This window comes from Tachysurus vachellii, chromosome 2 (assembly GCF_030014155.1).
Source record: "Tachysurus vachellii isolate PV-2020 chromosome 2, HZAU_Pvac_v1, whole genome shotgun sequence".
Classification (NCBI taxonomy): Eukaryota; Metazoa; Chordata; class Actinopteri; order Siluriformes; family Bagridae; genus Tachysurus; species Tachysurus vachellii.
This window is the reverse complement of record NC_083461.1, coordinates 20360630-20378643: the sequence shown is the minus strand read 5'-3', so window position 1 is coordinate 20378643 and position 18014 is coordinate 20360630. Positions and strand designations below refer to the sequence as shown.

General features: G+C 43.4%; 1 protein-coding gene across 1 annotated transcript in view; it reads right to left on the bottom strand.

The window, feature by feature from the left end:
* drosha (drosha ribonuclease III) overlaps window positions 1-18014 on the bottom strand; it is a 47839-nt gene that overhangs the window by 27456 nt on the left and 2369 nt on the right. The window contains exons 5-20 of the mRNA XM_060863040.1: window positions 17258-17415; window positions 14062-14142; window positions 13720-13806; window positions 12995-13081; window positions 12629-12700; window positions 12435-12516; window positions 12272-12343; window positions 11683-11852; window positions 11400-11524; window positions 9314-9413; window positions 3772-3879; window positions 3204-3311; window positions 2401-2539; window positions 2163-2223; window positions 2001-2060; window positions 1034-1133 (exon numbers count right to left, since the gene is read on the bottom strand). Coding sequence (XP_060719023.1) covers window positions 1034-1133; window positions 2001-2060; window positions 2163-2223; window positions 2401-2539; window positions 3204-3311; window positions 3772-3879; window positions 9314-9413; window positions 11400-11524; window positions 11683-11852; window positions 12272-12343; window positions 12435-12516; window positions 12629-12700; window positions 12995-13081; window positions 13720-13806; window positions 14062-14142; window positions 17258-17415 — 1610 coding nt within the window. The remainder of the gene's footprint in view (window positions 1-1033; window positions 1134-2000; window positions 2061-2162; window positions 2224-2400; window positions 2540-3203; window positions 3312-3771; window positions 3880-9313; window positions 9414-11399; window positions 11525-11682; window positions 11853-12271; window positions 12344-12434; window positions 12517-12628; window positions 12701-12994; window positions 13082-13719; window positions 13807-14061; window positions 14143-17257; window positions 17416-18014) is intronic.

Sequence of the window (18014 nt, the reverse complement as noted above, 5' to 3'; positions counted from 1 at the left end):
CTACAAAAGAATGACAAATCATTTAATTAACAATAATAATAATAATAATAATAATAATAATAATAATAATAATCACAATAATGAAAATAAGATCCTTTGAGCTGGTCTGCAGTCAGAAGAATGTTTTTTAAAACATCAATAATTTTAATAGCAACTCCACAGGTTTATTAATTCTGTGTTAAACTGCAGCAGGTCCACTGCAGGAGTGAGTCAAACTAATGCTAAACAGGTTACAATATAAAGTTAAATTACCGGGCTAATCCAAACTTGCATTACAGTAAACAGGCTAATCCCAAACCAGTAGCATTACAGTAAACAGGCTAATCCCAAACCAGTAGCATTACAGTAAACAGGTTAATCTCAAGCCAGTAGCATTACAGTAAACGGACTAATCCCAAACCAGTAACATTACAGTGACCAGGCTAATCCCAAATCAGTAGCATTACACTAAAAGGGCTAATCCCAATCCAGTAGCATTACAAAAAACTGGCTAATCCAAAAAAGCGTTAGTGTAAACGGGCTAATCCCAAACCAGTTGCTTTACAGCAAAAATGCTAATCCCAAACAACTAGCATTACAAGTAAACAGGCAAATCCCAATCCAGTAGAATTACAGGTAAACAGGCTAATCCCAATCCAGTAGAATTACAGGTAAACAGGCTAATCCCAATCCAGTAGAATTACAGGTAAACAGGCTAATCCCAATCCAGTAGCATTATAGGTAAACAGGCTAACCCCCAACCAGTAGCATTACATTAAATGTGCTAATCCCAAACTAGCATTACAGTAAACAGGTATGCATTTTGTTTACTGATAATGAATAAAGATATATATATTTTTATCATTTTTCACAAAATATTCATGGATGTGACACACATCACAAATATTAGCATATTATCTACACATAGTTAATTAGCAAATTACGTTTTCAGGATTTTGTAGCTATACTATTGTATTTTTAGCATATTTACATAATATTTCATGTTAACAGTTTTGCTTTGTGAGTTGAATATGATACATGACACGCTGCTCACCTTAGCCAGCATGGCGAGGTGCTGATTCTGAACAATGGCAGTGCGATATGTAGCTAATCCTCCTTCCTCCAGACTGGGGAACAGGTAGTAGAGGTGAACGCTGGAGAACACAATAAACCAGGTTCAAGTTAAAATCTGATCTATGTAGTTTATGACAGTGTGAGAAAACTGCTACGCTACAAATCCAGCAATCATTTGTGGGAAGTGGGAGCTCAGTGGTTAAGATGTTGGACTATTGACTGGAAGATTGTGAGTTTGAATCCCAAGACCACCAAGCTGGGCCCCTGAGCAAGGCCCTTAACCCTCAACTGCTCAGTTGGATGAGTTAATGAGATAAATATAGTCATCTACATTTGAATAGGTATTATGAGCTCTTTCTATATTGTAGCAGACCCCTGGAAGCCCCGCCCCCTTTCACTGAAGTGTCCAAACGTCTTCTGCACATGTCTAGAACTCCAATTGATTTCTTATCTGCTTCCTTTGTTTATCAGTGTATTTGTGCCTAAGGTTGTTGTCTGGAACACTGAGCAAGAGTTCACATGTGTTTCCGTCTCTCTGTGTGCATGATGTGTTGTTCTGGTTTAATAATAGTGTCTGTAATTAGAGTGTCTGCGCCATTGGACGTCTCCGGTCCCTTAATTACCGGTTGTCATGGAGACTTTCAATCTTTAAATGGAGAGAAAATATCAGCATTTACACACACAGACAAAAACACACACACACACACACACACACACACAGACAAAGACACACACAGACAAAGACACACAGACACAGACAAAGACACACACACACAGACAAAGACACACACACAGACAAAGACACACACACAGACAAAGACACACACACAGACAAAGACACACACACACACAGACAAAGACACACACACACAGACAAAGACACACACACACAGACAAAGACACACAAACACAGACAAAGACACACACACACAGACACACACCCTTACCTGGTTAGAAATTCAACAACAGCATCACCGAGAAACTCCAGACGCTCATTATGATTAATCCTGTGAAAGAGGGTGAGACATATTTAATAACACACAAAAACACAGACAAAAAAAATAAATGCGTGAGGAAAAAGATTTAATAACAGAGAAAAATATAGTTACCTGGAAGGTGTGGGGTCGTCCTGACCCAGCCGGGACATGATGTTAATTAAAGTGTTAATTCCTGAAAGAGGAAAAAAATATTAGACGTGTTGGGAAAAATTAAAGAAACAATTAAATATTAAAGAAATAAATAAAATAAAGGAATGCAAAACAATAAAAACATAAAATGTGTAAAATTCAGGGGTGTAAAAAAATCCAAAAGAAAAACATTGAAATGAAATGTGTGTTAATTGCTGACCTTTTTTCCTCATGTACATGTGGTGGACTTTTCGGTCGCCGTATTTGGGCTGACGGATGCCGCAGTTGGACAGAGAGTTACGAGCGTGATCAGGGTTCATCCCGAAGTTCAGGTGATGACTGGGGTGAGTCATGGCCAGCTGAGGAGGAGGAGGAGAAGAAACACAGGAATGGATGGAGAGAACAAAGAGAACTTATAACATAAAAAATGGAATCGATACTCCATCATAGTTATTAATGTTTCATATAACAAAGGAAACAAACCCAGGCTATGTGAGGAGGAGGAAAGAACGAACAGAACAGAGAGGAGTGGAGAGGGGGAAAAACTGTCAGAGGAAAAATGACTAAAATGAAAAGAAGAGAACGAAATACAAGCGAAAGCTTAAAGTTTTTGGTTGTGTTTAATGAAACACAATGTAATTTTTATTCTGGAAAGAACTGAAAGATAGATAAGAAAAGGGAAGAAAGAAGGAAACGAGGAAGAAAAACGAGAAAGAAAACAGTAAAAAAAAAAAAGTATATAGTAAAACACAGAAAAGAGGAAGTGATTAAACTGGAAGGAAACAGGAAAGAAAGCATTACAAGGAAGCAACAAAGGAGGGATGTAGGGAAGGAAACAAGGAAAGATAAAAAGGAAAAACAAACAAATGAGAAAAAGAATGAAGCAAAGAAAGATGGAACGCACAAGGAAGGAAACGATGTAGGGAAGAATTAATAAAAAAGAAGGAAGGAAGGGGACGAGGAAGGAAAAAGAATGGACAGAAGCAAAGGTATGAAAAAACAAATGTAAAAGTGTGTGTTGACCTGCAGAAGACATCGCTCCTTAAACCTGTAACCGATCAGCTTATCTAGGTGCATCAGACACTGGTGGTACCGAATGTGGTGGGTCAGAACCGGGAGCATCATTGCGTGCTGCAATACACCCACACCCACACCCACACCCACACCCACACACACACACACACACACACACAAGGGTGACTGAGCAGACAGACAATCAAAAAAACAAGAATTCAATCAGTGCTTCATTATTTATTAAGAGGTCTTCTGATAGAGAGACAGATCAAAGTGTAAAACGCACACGCGTGCGCACACACACACAAGCACGCGCACTCTCTCTCACTCTTCGTTCTGTCACACATTCATTTCCAGAAAAACTCCAGCATAGGATTTGCGTCTCGTTCATTTTTCCCTTGTTGTAGTCCTCTAAGTGTTAGATCAAGTGTGTGTATGAGTGTTTGTGTGTGAAATTTCTTTTTTTAACGTTACACAAGGTTGTGTTATGCGGAAACACAAATTAGAAGTGAATATCTAGAGTAACTGCTGCAGTAGCAGTCCTACAGTACATAATTGTGACACTGTGAGTTTGTACCTGACAGACGTCGGATCGTATCCCGGTTTTCCAAAAGCCTTGGCTGCTGAGTTCCACTGTCACTTCCCTCCTCATTGTGTTCTTCTGCCTGATCTTTTGTAGAGCTTCCTGCAAACACACACACAGATCTTTTCTCAACCACTTATCTAAAGTATGAAGTGGGGTGTGTATACGGGGCTATACAGTAAGGACAGTTAGCTGTATACATGTGTAATGTTAGCTACACACACACACACACACACACACACACACACACAGACCCTCACACACACACACAGACCCCCTCACACACACACACAGACCCCCTCACACACACACACAGACCCCCTCACACACACACACAGACCCCCTCACACACACACACAGACCCTCACACACACACACAGACCCTCACACACACACACACAGACCCTCACACACACACACACAGACCCTCACACACACACACACAGACCCTCACACACACACACACACAGACCCTCACACACACACACACACAGACCCTCACACACACACACACACACAGACCCTCACACACACACACAGACCCCCTCACACACACACACAGACCCCCTCACACACACACACAGACCCCCTCACACACACACACAGACCCCCTCACACACACACACAGACCCTCACACACACACACAGACCCTCACACACACACACACAGACCCTCACACACACACACACAGACCCTCACACACACACACACAGACCCTCACACACACACACACACAGACCCTCACACACACACACACACAGACCCTCACACACACACACACACAGACCCTCACACACACACACACACACACACAGACCCTCACACACACACACACACAGACCCTCACACACACACACACACAGACCCTCACACACACACACACACACAGACCCTCACACACACACACACACACAGACCCTCACACACACACACACAGACCCTCACACACACACACACAGACCCTCACACACACACACAGACCCTCACACACACACACACACACAGACCCTCACACACACACACAGACCCACACACTCACACAGACCCTCACACAGACCCTCACACACACACACACAGACCCTCACACACACACACAGACCCCCTCACACACACACACAGACCCCCTCACACACACACACAGACCCCCTCACACACACACAGACCCACACACACACACACAGACCCACACACACACACACAGACCCTCACACACACACACACACACCCTCACACACACACACACAGACCCTCACACACACACACACAGACCCTCACACACACACACACAGACCCTCACACACACACACACAGACCCTCACACACACACACAGACCCTCACACACACACACAGACCCTCACACACACACACACAGACCCTCACACACACACACACACACAGACCCTCACACACACACACACACACAGACCCTCACACAGACCCTCACACACACACAGACCCTCACACAGACCCTCACACACACACAGACCCTCACACACACACACACACAGACCCTCACACACACACACACAGACCCTCACACACACACACACACAGACCCTCACACACACACACACACAGACCCTCACACACACACACACAGACCCTCACACACACACACACACAGACCCTCACACAGACCCTCACACATACACACACACAGACCCTCACACACACACACACACACACAGACCCTCACACACACACACACAGACCCTCACACACACAGACCCTCACACACACAGACCCTCACACAGACCCTCACACATACACACACACAGACCCTCACACAGACCCTCACACACACACACACACACACACAGACCCTCACACACACACACACAGACCCTCACACACACACACACACACACACACAGACCCTCACACACACACACACACACACACACACACACACACACAGACCCTCACACACACACACACAGACCCTCACACACACACACACACAGACCCTCACACACACACACACACAGACCCTTACACACACACACACACAGACCCTCACACACACACAAACATAGACCCTCACACAGACCCTCACACCTACACACACACAGACCCTCACACACACAGACCCTCACACACACACACACACACACACAGACCCACACACACACAGACACACACACACAGACCCTCACACACAGACCCTCACACACAGACCCTCACACACAGACCCTCACACACACACACACACACACACACACAGACCCTCACACACACACACACAGACCCTCACACACACACACACAGACCCTCACACACACACACACAGACCCTCACACACACACACACAGACCCTCACACACACACACAGACCCTCACACACACACACAGACCCTCACACACACACACAGACCCTCACACACACACACAGACCCTCACACACACACAGACCCTCACACACACAGACCCTCACACACACAGACCCTCTCACACACACACACAGACCCTCACACACACACACACACACAGACCCTCACACACACACACACACACAGACCCTCTCTCACACACACACAGACCCTCACACACACACACAGACCCTCACACACACACACACAGACCCTCACACACACACACACAGACCCTCACACACACACACAGACCCTCACACACACACACAGACCCTCACACACACACACAGACCCTCACACACACACACAGACCCTCACACACACACACAGACCCTCTCACACACACACAGACCCTCACACACACACACACAGACCCTCACACACACACACAGACCCTCACACACACACACAGACCCTCACACACACACACACAGACCCTCACACACACACACACACAGACCCTCACACACACACACACAGACCCTCACACACACACACACAGACCCTCTCACACACACACACACACACACAGACACTCTCACACACACACACACACACACAGACCCTCTCACACACACACACACACAGACCCTCACACACACACACACAGACCCTCACACACACACACACAGACCCTCACACACACACACACAGACCCTCACACACACACACACACAGACCCTCACACACACACACAGACCCTCACACACACACACAGACCCTCACACACACACACAGACCCTCACACACACACAGACCCTCACACACACACAGACCCTCACACACACACAGACCATCACACACACACAGACACACACACAGACCCTCACACACACACAGACACACACACAGACCCTCACACACACACAGACCCTCACACACACACACACACACAGACCCTCACACACACACACAGACCCTCACACACACACACACACACACACACACACACACCCTCACACACACAGACCCTCACACACACAGACCCACACACACACAGACCCACACACACACAGACCCTCACACACACACACACACACACACAGACCCTCACACACACACAGACCCTCACACACACACACACACACACACAGACCCTCACACACACACACACACACACACACACAGACCCTCACACACACACACACACACACACAGACCCTCACACACACACACACACACACACAGACCCTCACACACACACACAGACCCTCACACACACACACAGACCCTCACACACACACACAGACCCTCACACACACACACAGACCCTCACACACACACACACAGACCCTCACACACACACACACAGACCCTCACACACACACACAGACCCTCACACACACACACAGACCCTCACACACACACACAGACCCTCACACACACACACAGACCCTCACACACACACACAGACCCTCACACACACACACAGACCCTCACACACACACACAGACCCTCACACACACACACAGACCCTCACACACACACACAGACCCTCACACACACACACAGACCCTCACACACACACACAGACCCTCACACACACACACAGACCCTCACACACACACACAGACCCTCACACACACACACAGACCCTCACACACACACACAGACCCTCACACACACACACAGACCCTCACACACACACACAGACCCTCACACACACACACAGACCCTCACACACACACACAGACCCTCACACACACACACAGACCCTCACACACACACACAGACCCTCACACACACACACACAGACCCTCACACACACACACAGACCCTCACACACACACACACACACACACACACACACACACACACACACACACACACACACACAGACCCTCACACACACACACAGACCCTCACACACACACACAGACCCTCACACACACAGACCCTCACACACACACACAGACCCTCACACACACACAGACCCTCACACACACACAGACCCTCACACACACACAGACCCCTCACACACACACAGACCCCTCACACACACACAGACCCCTCACACACACACAGACCCCTAAATCATGCATCCATCAGGTAATGAGGAGTTAAGACTCATTAGCAGTAATTTGGACTTTTAACACTGTTCAGCATTCGAATCATTAGCCTGAGGAGATCAGATCAGTGGGTAACAGGTATAGGGTGTAATTTTAGCCCAAAACAGAACTCACACTCCTATCCCCTGCAGCTGTATATCACACACTGGGATTTTCTCCTTCTTCTTCTGTGCGTGTGTGTGTATGTTTGTGTTAGTTGCACCGTTATACATCAGTTCAGTGTATCTATGGTCAAGGTGCTTAAGCTAGCTACATTTGTTATCTTGGACCAAGTACAGCCGTCGTTTTGATTGTGTTAGGATTCCTCATCGTTTTAGCAACGAGTCGCTGAGTTACAGAAACAATTCTTACGCAGTGTGTTCGTTATTGACACTCACCTTTTTTGTGCTGCTATCAATCAATTTGTCAGAGCTCAGTGTTCGCATAAGAGAACTGCTCACACGCTTGTGAAAACATGGTGCTTGTATACATCAGATTTTGGTATCAGTTCATAATTTAAGAATTTGTGTAAATGAGGAACATACTGGTCCTAACACAAGCTTCCTCTCATATGTTCTTTTACAAACAGTGTTTTTCTACCAAAGTGGGGGCACAATTTCCAAATCTCCCTCTCCTACACCTCCCACACCGTTGTCACACTTCCTTCAGTGCATTCTGTTTGTTCGGCTCCGGCTGTCAGCGGGAGACTGCAAATTACCCATGAGTCTCAGGACTGGGACTCCAGTTAGGGAATCAGAACAAAGGCATGCATACAAGTTTGAGGCATCAAACAACACACACACACACACACACACACACACACACAGCCTCTGGAGATAGCAACTAGTGTGTACCTGCGGAGTGTGAAGGAACACGGGTTTCTGAAACAAGTACAATTAAACACCAGCTCTCTCTGTATGGGGGAGGGGGGGGATCAACTAATCCTCTTGCTAATGACTAGCCGCACATCTCAAAACTTCAAGGGCTGCATCACGATAGCTCGGGTTCAAATCTACTTAGTACATCAGTCAGAGCACATACAGAATCCCACCAATGAGGTTGTGTGTGTGAGAAGGTCACTCGCACACACGTGCACACACAAAACATAACCTACCTCTCTCTGTGTGAGCTTCTGTTTGTCGATCTGCTTCACTTTGGGGCTGTTAGCCAACAGGTGGCGTAGCTTCACGTAGCTTTTCCACAGTTTCTGGTATCTGCAGCAGGTATTTACAATGTGAATCAGTAAAAACATACATACATTTCACACACAAACATTATTCTCAGCCAAACAGAACACACGGTTATGATGTATATTATTTCACTGTCTAAGTAACAACCTCTCTCTGTCTCTCTGTCTATGTATCTCAAGACAATATAATGAAGTCCCTGCGGTCCATCCACACATTTATCATCTACGCCTAATCGAAACACTCACACACACACACCAGGAGACCATCAGCACCATTCATTAATATCATATGTTATTTAGTGTTAAGTATAACTATTTACAGTTCGGTGAAATTTGGACTCTCTGTATAAAGCAGAATAAATCACCGAATCCTTCACGGTTCACCGAGGATTCACAAGCTACAGAATTCAGTCACATGTCAACTGGAATAAAGACTGATGTACTTCAGCTGTATAAACTAATTCATCATTCACGTTCACAACGGAATCAGTTCATGCTGACTAACATTAATAACCTTCACATCCACTATACACGCACTGGGGGCCATGTAGAGACCAATCAGGGTCCAGGATTCAACAGCGGTGTGCATCACAGCATACAGAGTAAGAACGATTACTGTGTTCAACTGATGTTCAAAAATATACTGGTGTTAATTATTAAACTCCTATAATACTGAGATAACGACAACAGGAATTGTGATATTAATTTGAGATATTAAGAAACAAGATATTAAAACTCAACTAAAATTTCACTGTCTTAATATAAAGAGATAATTCAAAGTAACAACCATCTATAAAAAAGAAAACCCTGGATGATGTCCTAATTGAAAAACTACACATAAAGGAGTATCTTTAGAAAATGAGATAATGAATTAACTGCATTTTAAATGAGATAACTCAATTAAATGACATGCTAAAACAACAAGCTAACTAGAAATAAATTAAACATTTATTTTAACATCCTAAATTAATGAGACACTTCAAAATGATGACATGCTGGAAAAAAAGACAACTCATCCTAACGTATCATGAAATAATGAGATAACTTGGGAATTATGATATCCTGAAATAACAAGAGTAAAATATTGACCTCTTGAAATAACAAGAAACCTCATAACGAGAAGAAAAAAAAATGGCAAAGTTTAAGAATAAGGAGATTCTAATTGAAAATAACAATATACTAATGTGTAATAATAAGATAAAAAGTTGACAATTATTCTGCTTTTAATCATTAAGCCCTTATCAATCTTCTGACAGTTTTTAGCAAAACTCTCGGTGTGTGTGTGTGTGTGTGTGTGTGTCCCTTGCACCATATTGCACTGAAATTGCTCAGTTCCAGTAGGGCAAAAAATAATTGGACATGTCCCAAACGAAAAAATGTGACAAACACTAAAAAAAAAATGCAGCTCGGTATCGACTCGCTCGAGAGCCGCTGGTTGTGTTTATCTGGTCTCAGAAGGCCAAAGTCTGCTATCTATTCTTAGATCAGAACACACACACAAACACTTTGAGGCTGAAATTTTATTGCATCACACCTGATCTCTTCTTCAAACCATTACACACACACACACACACACACACACACACACACACACTAATTATTAAAGTACCTTCAATAAAAGACATTATAAACACCCGGATCAAAATAGACTTATTTTTAGCTAACATCGCCATCTGCTGGCTAACATTTAAAGTGAGAGTGTGTGTGTATGTGTCTCACGCTTTGTAGTTTTTCCATTTGCTCATGTATTAACTATTGATCATATTTAGTTTAGATCAGAGTAGATTAGTACCCGTAAACCTCTGACACGCGGCAGTTTGTGTGCAGCTGTTTATCATGACATACCTCAGCTAGCTGTCGTGTTAGCGTTAGTGTTACCCAGGTATGTTACCTGAAGAATTTCAGATGGATGTGTTATACAAGACAAGTACTGTGATTTATCATTATACAGGATAGTATGATAGTTCCACAATCAGATCAAAGGTTTCTTCTCTCACTGACACACACTTACTGAGGGTCTCCGGCGTAGCTGAGTTGAGCCGGACGGATTCCGAAATGGACGATGATTGGGAACGTGATGACGTTTGGGTTAAACTGTTCTCGATCCAACTGGTCTATCCTCACCGAGCTGGGTTTCTGTCACCACACACACACACACACACACAGATAAATATATATAACTGCTAGTAATTCAGTTTTTCTGTACATATACATGCTATCTGTTGTGAATACTACAAGCTACCAAACTGTGACTCTGTGTGCATGTGCATGTGTGTCCCACTTGTGTGTTGTACCATGCCGGGGTTAGTAACGATCATTCCTTTGCACTCCTCTGCATATTTCTGCCATTCAAGCTCCTCCCACTGTAGCATGTTGGCGATCTCCTCCTCTGGAACGAGTGGCTTGTTACTACGCAGCTGATATAACAGAACCTGGTGCATAGACAACACCTCTTTACCACCATCTGAAACACACACACACACACACACACACACATCAGGGAAGACCATCAAGAAGAGGTTGTAGTTCTTTAATAAGTAGAGAAACATTTTCTAAAGTCTTTTTAGAAGTGAGCATGACCAAAAAAAGAGGATAAAGGAATAGGAAAGAAGGAAAGATGACCCAAAAAGAAGCCAGACAAAAGGAAGAGAGGATCAAGAGAAAGACCAAAGTTGGGGAAAAAGGGCATTAAATGTAGGAAAAAAGACAGGAAATAAAAGAAGTCAGGAAGGATGACCAGAAGGACAGAAAGAAGACCAAAAGAACTAAAGAAAGAAAAAAAAAGAGGAGGGGTGGTTGAGAGAAAGAAGGAAGGAAAGGAGGATAGAAATAGGGATGTAAAGTAAGAAAATAGAATAAAAAAAAACAGAAGAAAGTACTGACCTGGTAAGAATCGCACAAAGCGAGGCATGAAGTGAAACCTCTGACAGGCAGAAATCTCTGTTTCCTCTGGACCTGTGAGAAACATCACAAGCGTTTATACCACAGAGCTCTGTTCTGACTGGCCAGAAGCACAGATCCATGGTGCAGTGCAATATTCTGGTACCTGTGAGGTTCCAGTCATACAGCTCCAGGATGTCCTGGAAGAGGTATGAAGAGAAAAGTTCCAGACCTTTCACACAGTAGTTCTACACACACACACACACACACACACACACACACAATTAGATAATATAAAAGTAAATGAAAATAAAATAGAGGAAAAGGAGGAGAGCTGATGGTGGCATAGTGCAGCCTGACCTCAGGAGCCATCTCTTCTATGAAGTGAATGGTGTAATCAATGTTGAAACGGATCACTCTGCACAGAGGGATCTGAGGAGGCAACAGAAAAACAGACAGAATTAATCAAATATCATGCAGTTTGCGCTTTTGTGATCATCAATCACTGATCCCCACTGTTCCCCCAGACCAATCACAGATCCCCACTGTTCCCACCTGGCCAATCACTGATCCCCACTGTTCCCACCTGGCCAATCACTGATCCCCACTGTTCCCACCTGGCCAATCACTGATCCCCACTGTTCCCACCTGACCAATCACTGATTCCATCCACCAATCATGTGACATAATCACATTGTATTTGTAATTTATCCTTTCTGATCTTACATTAGTGAGAGGAGTGTGTGAGAAAAGAGAAAATCCTTCAAACAGGTACTCGTGATCATCATACTCGATCACCGTCGGCCGATCCGTCTGAGAGAGAGAGTTTAGAATGGTGTTTAAAAAGAGAAACATATTAAAATGAATTTGAGTGTTAAGTTTTCAGCATCATATTTAATAAAAATTCTAACATGCAACTAACATACGACTCGGCTCAGCTGATTAACAACAGTGATGATAGTGAGAAAGCGGGACAGAGAAAAAGACTAAAGCACTGCTGCATCGTTCTCGTTAAACTAATCCCCTGATCAGCGAGTAGCTGAACAGCATTGTGAGTAATGTAAGTAAGATGCCAATGAAGGACGTTAAACTATCTTTATTCATTCAAATAAAATAAATGTTGGGTGCCACTTAAGTATAACATTATGATTTCTATTTTATAGTTATAGCATAATTTATTGCATTTCTATTATTTGTCTATTACACTTTTTTATTTTTGAATAACTTCTGTAAAATCTTTGTAAAGTTTGAACTGATTTTTATAAAAGTATACAAAGGCTCTATAAAATGTTTAAGATTATTATAATAAAACTAATATATCTCAAATGTCTTATTATTGTTATTAACATTAGTCATTCAAGTTTGTCTGGTCAGTTAATCTGTTATGTTTAGCTCACGAATGATGATGTCACTGCAAACAACAATACAACAAATTAAAAGCGATGACTCACCAGGAAGTTGGTGGGCGGAGAAACGGTGATTCTGTAATGGAAGAGTTTTCCGGCATTGTTGCTCATTGGACGACACAATTTCACCGTCTACACCATTCACAAAGAATTAAGAAAATAAAATAAGTAGCAGTGGTGTTAAATATGATGAGACCCCACACAAATTATTGGCACCTCTAATGCCTTTCTACAGATAAAAAGACACATGATTGGGCGTAGTGATAGTATCGATTGTCATGCTGTCTTCCATATAGGACAAACATCCCATCAGTAAATAGTGTATATACACACCTTTTATACAATACTATACTCTACACACATATTGATAACAACAAACGTGCCCACCTCTTCCCCGGGGTAAATACTGTGCCGGATTCCTGTGCGTCTGGCTTTAGCACTACACTTACACAGTGGGCCATCATTCATCTGCAAAAAAAAAAAATAATAATAATAATTATATACACACATTGTCCTGCTTTGTCTGGACTCCTAAATGTAAACACCAGAACAGGTGAAATGTACTGATGTTTTATAAATATACATTTATACATACAGTTGCAAGAAAAAGTATGAAAAAACAAAGGCCTAAAATAACTGGTTGAAACTGGTTTACTGCAGTAATTTGCCATAAAATGTGATCTGATTGTCATCTAATTCTCAACAACACAATGAGCTTATAACACCGATAAAACACAAACAATTGGAATCTCTTGTGTCTTTTATTGAACACACCCATTAAACATTGGTGGAGGAAAAAGGAAGTGAACCCACAGACTAATTATTTCAATGAAAGCTTATTTATGTCAGTAGCTTGCACACCTGGGGTCAAATGAATGTAATAAGTTTGAATGGGTGGATTAGAGCTACTTTGATTGATAAAAGATGCCCAAACATTTTAAGATTGCTGTTTGTTAGAAGCATCAAATGAAGAACCATGCCTCGCAAAACGAAGCTCTCTACAGACTTCCGATCAAGAGTATCTCAAAGTAGACATCCATAGTCAACAGTTAGACAAATTGTCTATAAATGGAGACTAGTACTGTGGCCACTCTTCCTAGAAGTGGGCGCCTAACCACAATGATTCCTAAAGCACAATGCAGTATCCTCAATGAGGTAAAGAAGAAACCTTGAGTAATAGCTACAGGCCTGAAGAAATCAATTCAACTGGCAAACATCTCTGTTGATGAATCTACCATATGCAAGGGCACAGCATACAAACATCATCCCAACAGTGAAGTATGGTGGAGGGAACATCATGATTGGGCTTGCTTCACTGCCTCAGGGCCTGGACCACATGCCATCATCGAGGGAAAAATGAATTCCCAGGGTGCCCTTCCACCACCTGAATCTTAGTAGAAATTGGGTGATGCAGCAAAACAATGACCGACCCTAAGCATCGAAGTAAATCCACCACAGACTGGCTTCAGAAAAACAAAATACGCCTTTTGGAGTTGCCCCGTCAGAGCCCAGACCGTAACCCTATAGAGATGCTGTAGAATGACCTCAAGAGCGCTGTTCACACCAGACATCCTACTAATGTGTCTACGCTAAAACAGTTTTGTAAAAAGGAATGGTCAAAAATTCCTCCAGAATGTTGTGCAGGTCTGATCCAGAGCTACCAAAATTTCTTGCTTCCTTGCTCCCAAAGAAGGTTCGACCATCTATTAACTCCAAGGGTTCACTTACTTTTTCCTCCAGCATGGTAAATGTTTAATGGGCATGTTCAATAAAGTCACAAGAAATTCGAATTGTTTGTGTGTTATCAGGATCGGATCACATTTTATGACAAATTACTGTAAAAAAAAAAAAAAAAAGTTTATTCCCAGGGGTGCAGATGCTTGCAACTGTATGTATGTATGTGTGTGTACAGGGAGTGCAGAATTATTAGGGAAGTTGTATTTTTGAGGATTAATTTTATTATTGAACAACAACCATGTTCTCAATGAACCCAAAAAACTCATTAATAGCAAAGCTGAATATTTTTGGAAGTAGTTTTTAGTTTGTTTGTAGTTTTAGCTATTTTAGGAGGATATCTGTGTGTGCAGGTGACTATTACTGTGCATAATTATTAGGCAACTTAACAAAAAACAAATATATACCCATTTCAATTATTTATTTTCACCAGTGAAACCAATATTACATCTCAACATTCACTAATATACATTTCTGACATTCAAAAACAAAACAAAAACAAAAACAAATCAGTGACCAATATAGCCACCTTTCTTTGCAAGGACACTCAAAAGCCTGCCATCCATGGATTCTGTCAGTGTTTTGATCTGTTCACCGTCAACATTGCGTGCAGCAGCAACCACAGCCTCCCAGACACTCTTCAGAGAGGTGTACTGTTTTCCCTCCTTGTAAATCTCACATTTGATGATGGACCACAGGTTCTCTATGGGGTTCAGATCAGGTGAACAAGGAGGCCATGTCATTAGTTTTTCTTCTTTTAGACCCTTTCTTGCCAGCCACGCTGTGGAGTACTTGGACGCGTGTGATGGAGCATTGTCCTGCATGAAAATCATGTTTTTCTTGAAGGATGCAGACTTCTTCCTGTACCACTGCTTGAAGAAGGTGTCTTCCAGAAACTGGCAGTAGGACTGGGAGTTGAGCTTGACCCCATCCTCAACCCGAAAAGGCCCCACAAGCTCATCTTTGATGATACCAGCCCAAACCAGTACTCCACCTCCACCTTGCTGGCGTCTCAGTCGGACTGGAGCTCTCTGCCCTTTACCGATCCAGCCACGAGCCCATCCATCTGGCCCATCAAGACTCACTCTCATTTCATCAGTCCATAAAACCTTAGAAAAATCAGTCTTCAGATATTTCTTGGCCCAGTCTTGACGTTTCAGCTTGTGTGTCTTGTTCAGTGGTGGTCGTTTTTCAGCCTTTCTTACCTTGGCCATGTCTCTGAGTATTGCACACCTTGTGCTTTTGGGCACTCCAGTGATGTTGCAGCTCTGAAATATGGCAAAACTGGTGGCAAGTGGCATCTTGGCAGCTGCACGCTTGACTTTTCTCAGTTCATGGGCAGTTATTTTGCGCCTTGGTTTTTCCACACGCTTCTTGCGACCCTGTTGACTATTTTGAATGAAACGCTTGATTGTTCGATGATCACGCTTCAGAAGCTTGGCAATTTTAAGAGTGCTGCATCCCTCTGCAAGATATCTCACTATTTTTGACTTTTCGGAGCCTGTCAAGTCCTTCTTTTGACCCATTTTGCCAAAGGAAAGGAAGTTGCCTAATCATTATGCACACCTGATATAGGGTGTAGATGTCATTAGACCACACCCCTTCTCATTACAGAGATGCACATCACCTAATATGCTTAATTGGTTGTAGGCTTTCGAGCCTATACAGCTTGGAGTAAGACAACATGCATAAAGAGGATGATGTGGTCAAAATACTCATTTGCCTAATAATTCTGCACTCCCTGTATATATATATGTGTATATACAGTACAGCAGCTCTGACTCAGAAAATTGGTCTAATGTGTCATTGTTTCTATAGTAACAGCGCAGACCTGCGAGTGTGAACAAACCTGTCCCGGGTCGTTGTACCACAGCTCGTCATGCAGCCGGTCGGGGTGCGCTTTCTTTCGCTTGATCTCGGCGATCACGTCGAACACCTCAGAGTCAGAGCTGCTGGAGCAACTGCTGTCCCCATCTGAGTCGCACTCTGAGTCACTCGAGCTCTCATCTGCAACACACATACACGATAATAATAATAACAATACTACATTATTGGATTCTAGGTAGGTGGGTGAGTAGGCAGAATTATGGAATAGTATATTATGGAACATGGGGAGCATGGTGGCTTAGTGGTTAGCACGTTCGCCTCACACCTCCAGGGTTGGTGGTTTGATTCCCTCCTCCGCCTTGTGTGTGTGGAGTTTGCATGTTCTCCCCGTGCCTCGGGGGTTTCCTCCAGGTACTCCGGTTTCCTCCCCCGGTCCAAAGAAATGCATGGGAGGTCGTCTCTGGAAAATTGACCGTAGTGTGTGATTGCGTAAGTGAATGAGAGTGTGTGTGTGTGCCCTGCGATGGGTTGGCACTCCGTCCAGGGTCCTGAGATAGGCACAGGCTCCCCGTGAGCGGAGGTAGTTCAGATAAGTGGTAGAAGATGAATGAATGAATGAATGAATATTATGGAACATATTCATTGTTAATGACAAAAGATTAATCATTTTAAACGTGAACTCGAGTAAAGAAAGGCACGATTGCAGGTGGATGGAGACGTACAGTAATATGTAACATAATACATAAGCTAGTACACAAGATCAGTAGTATGCAAGGTGT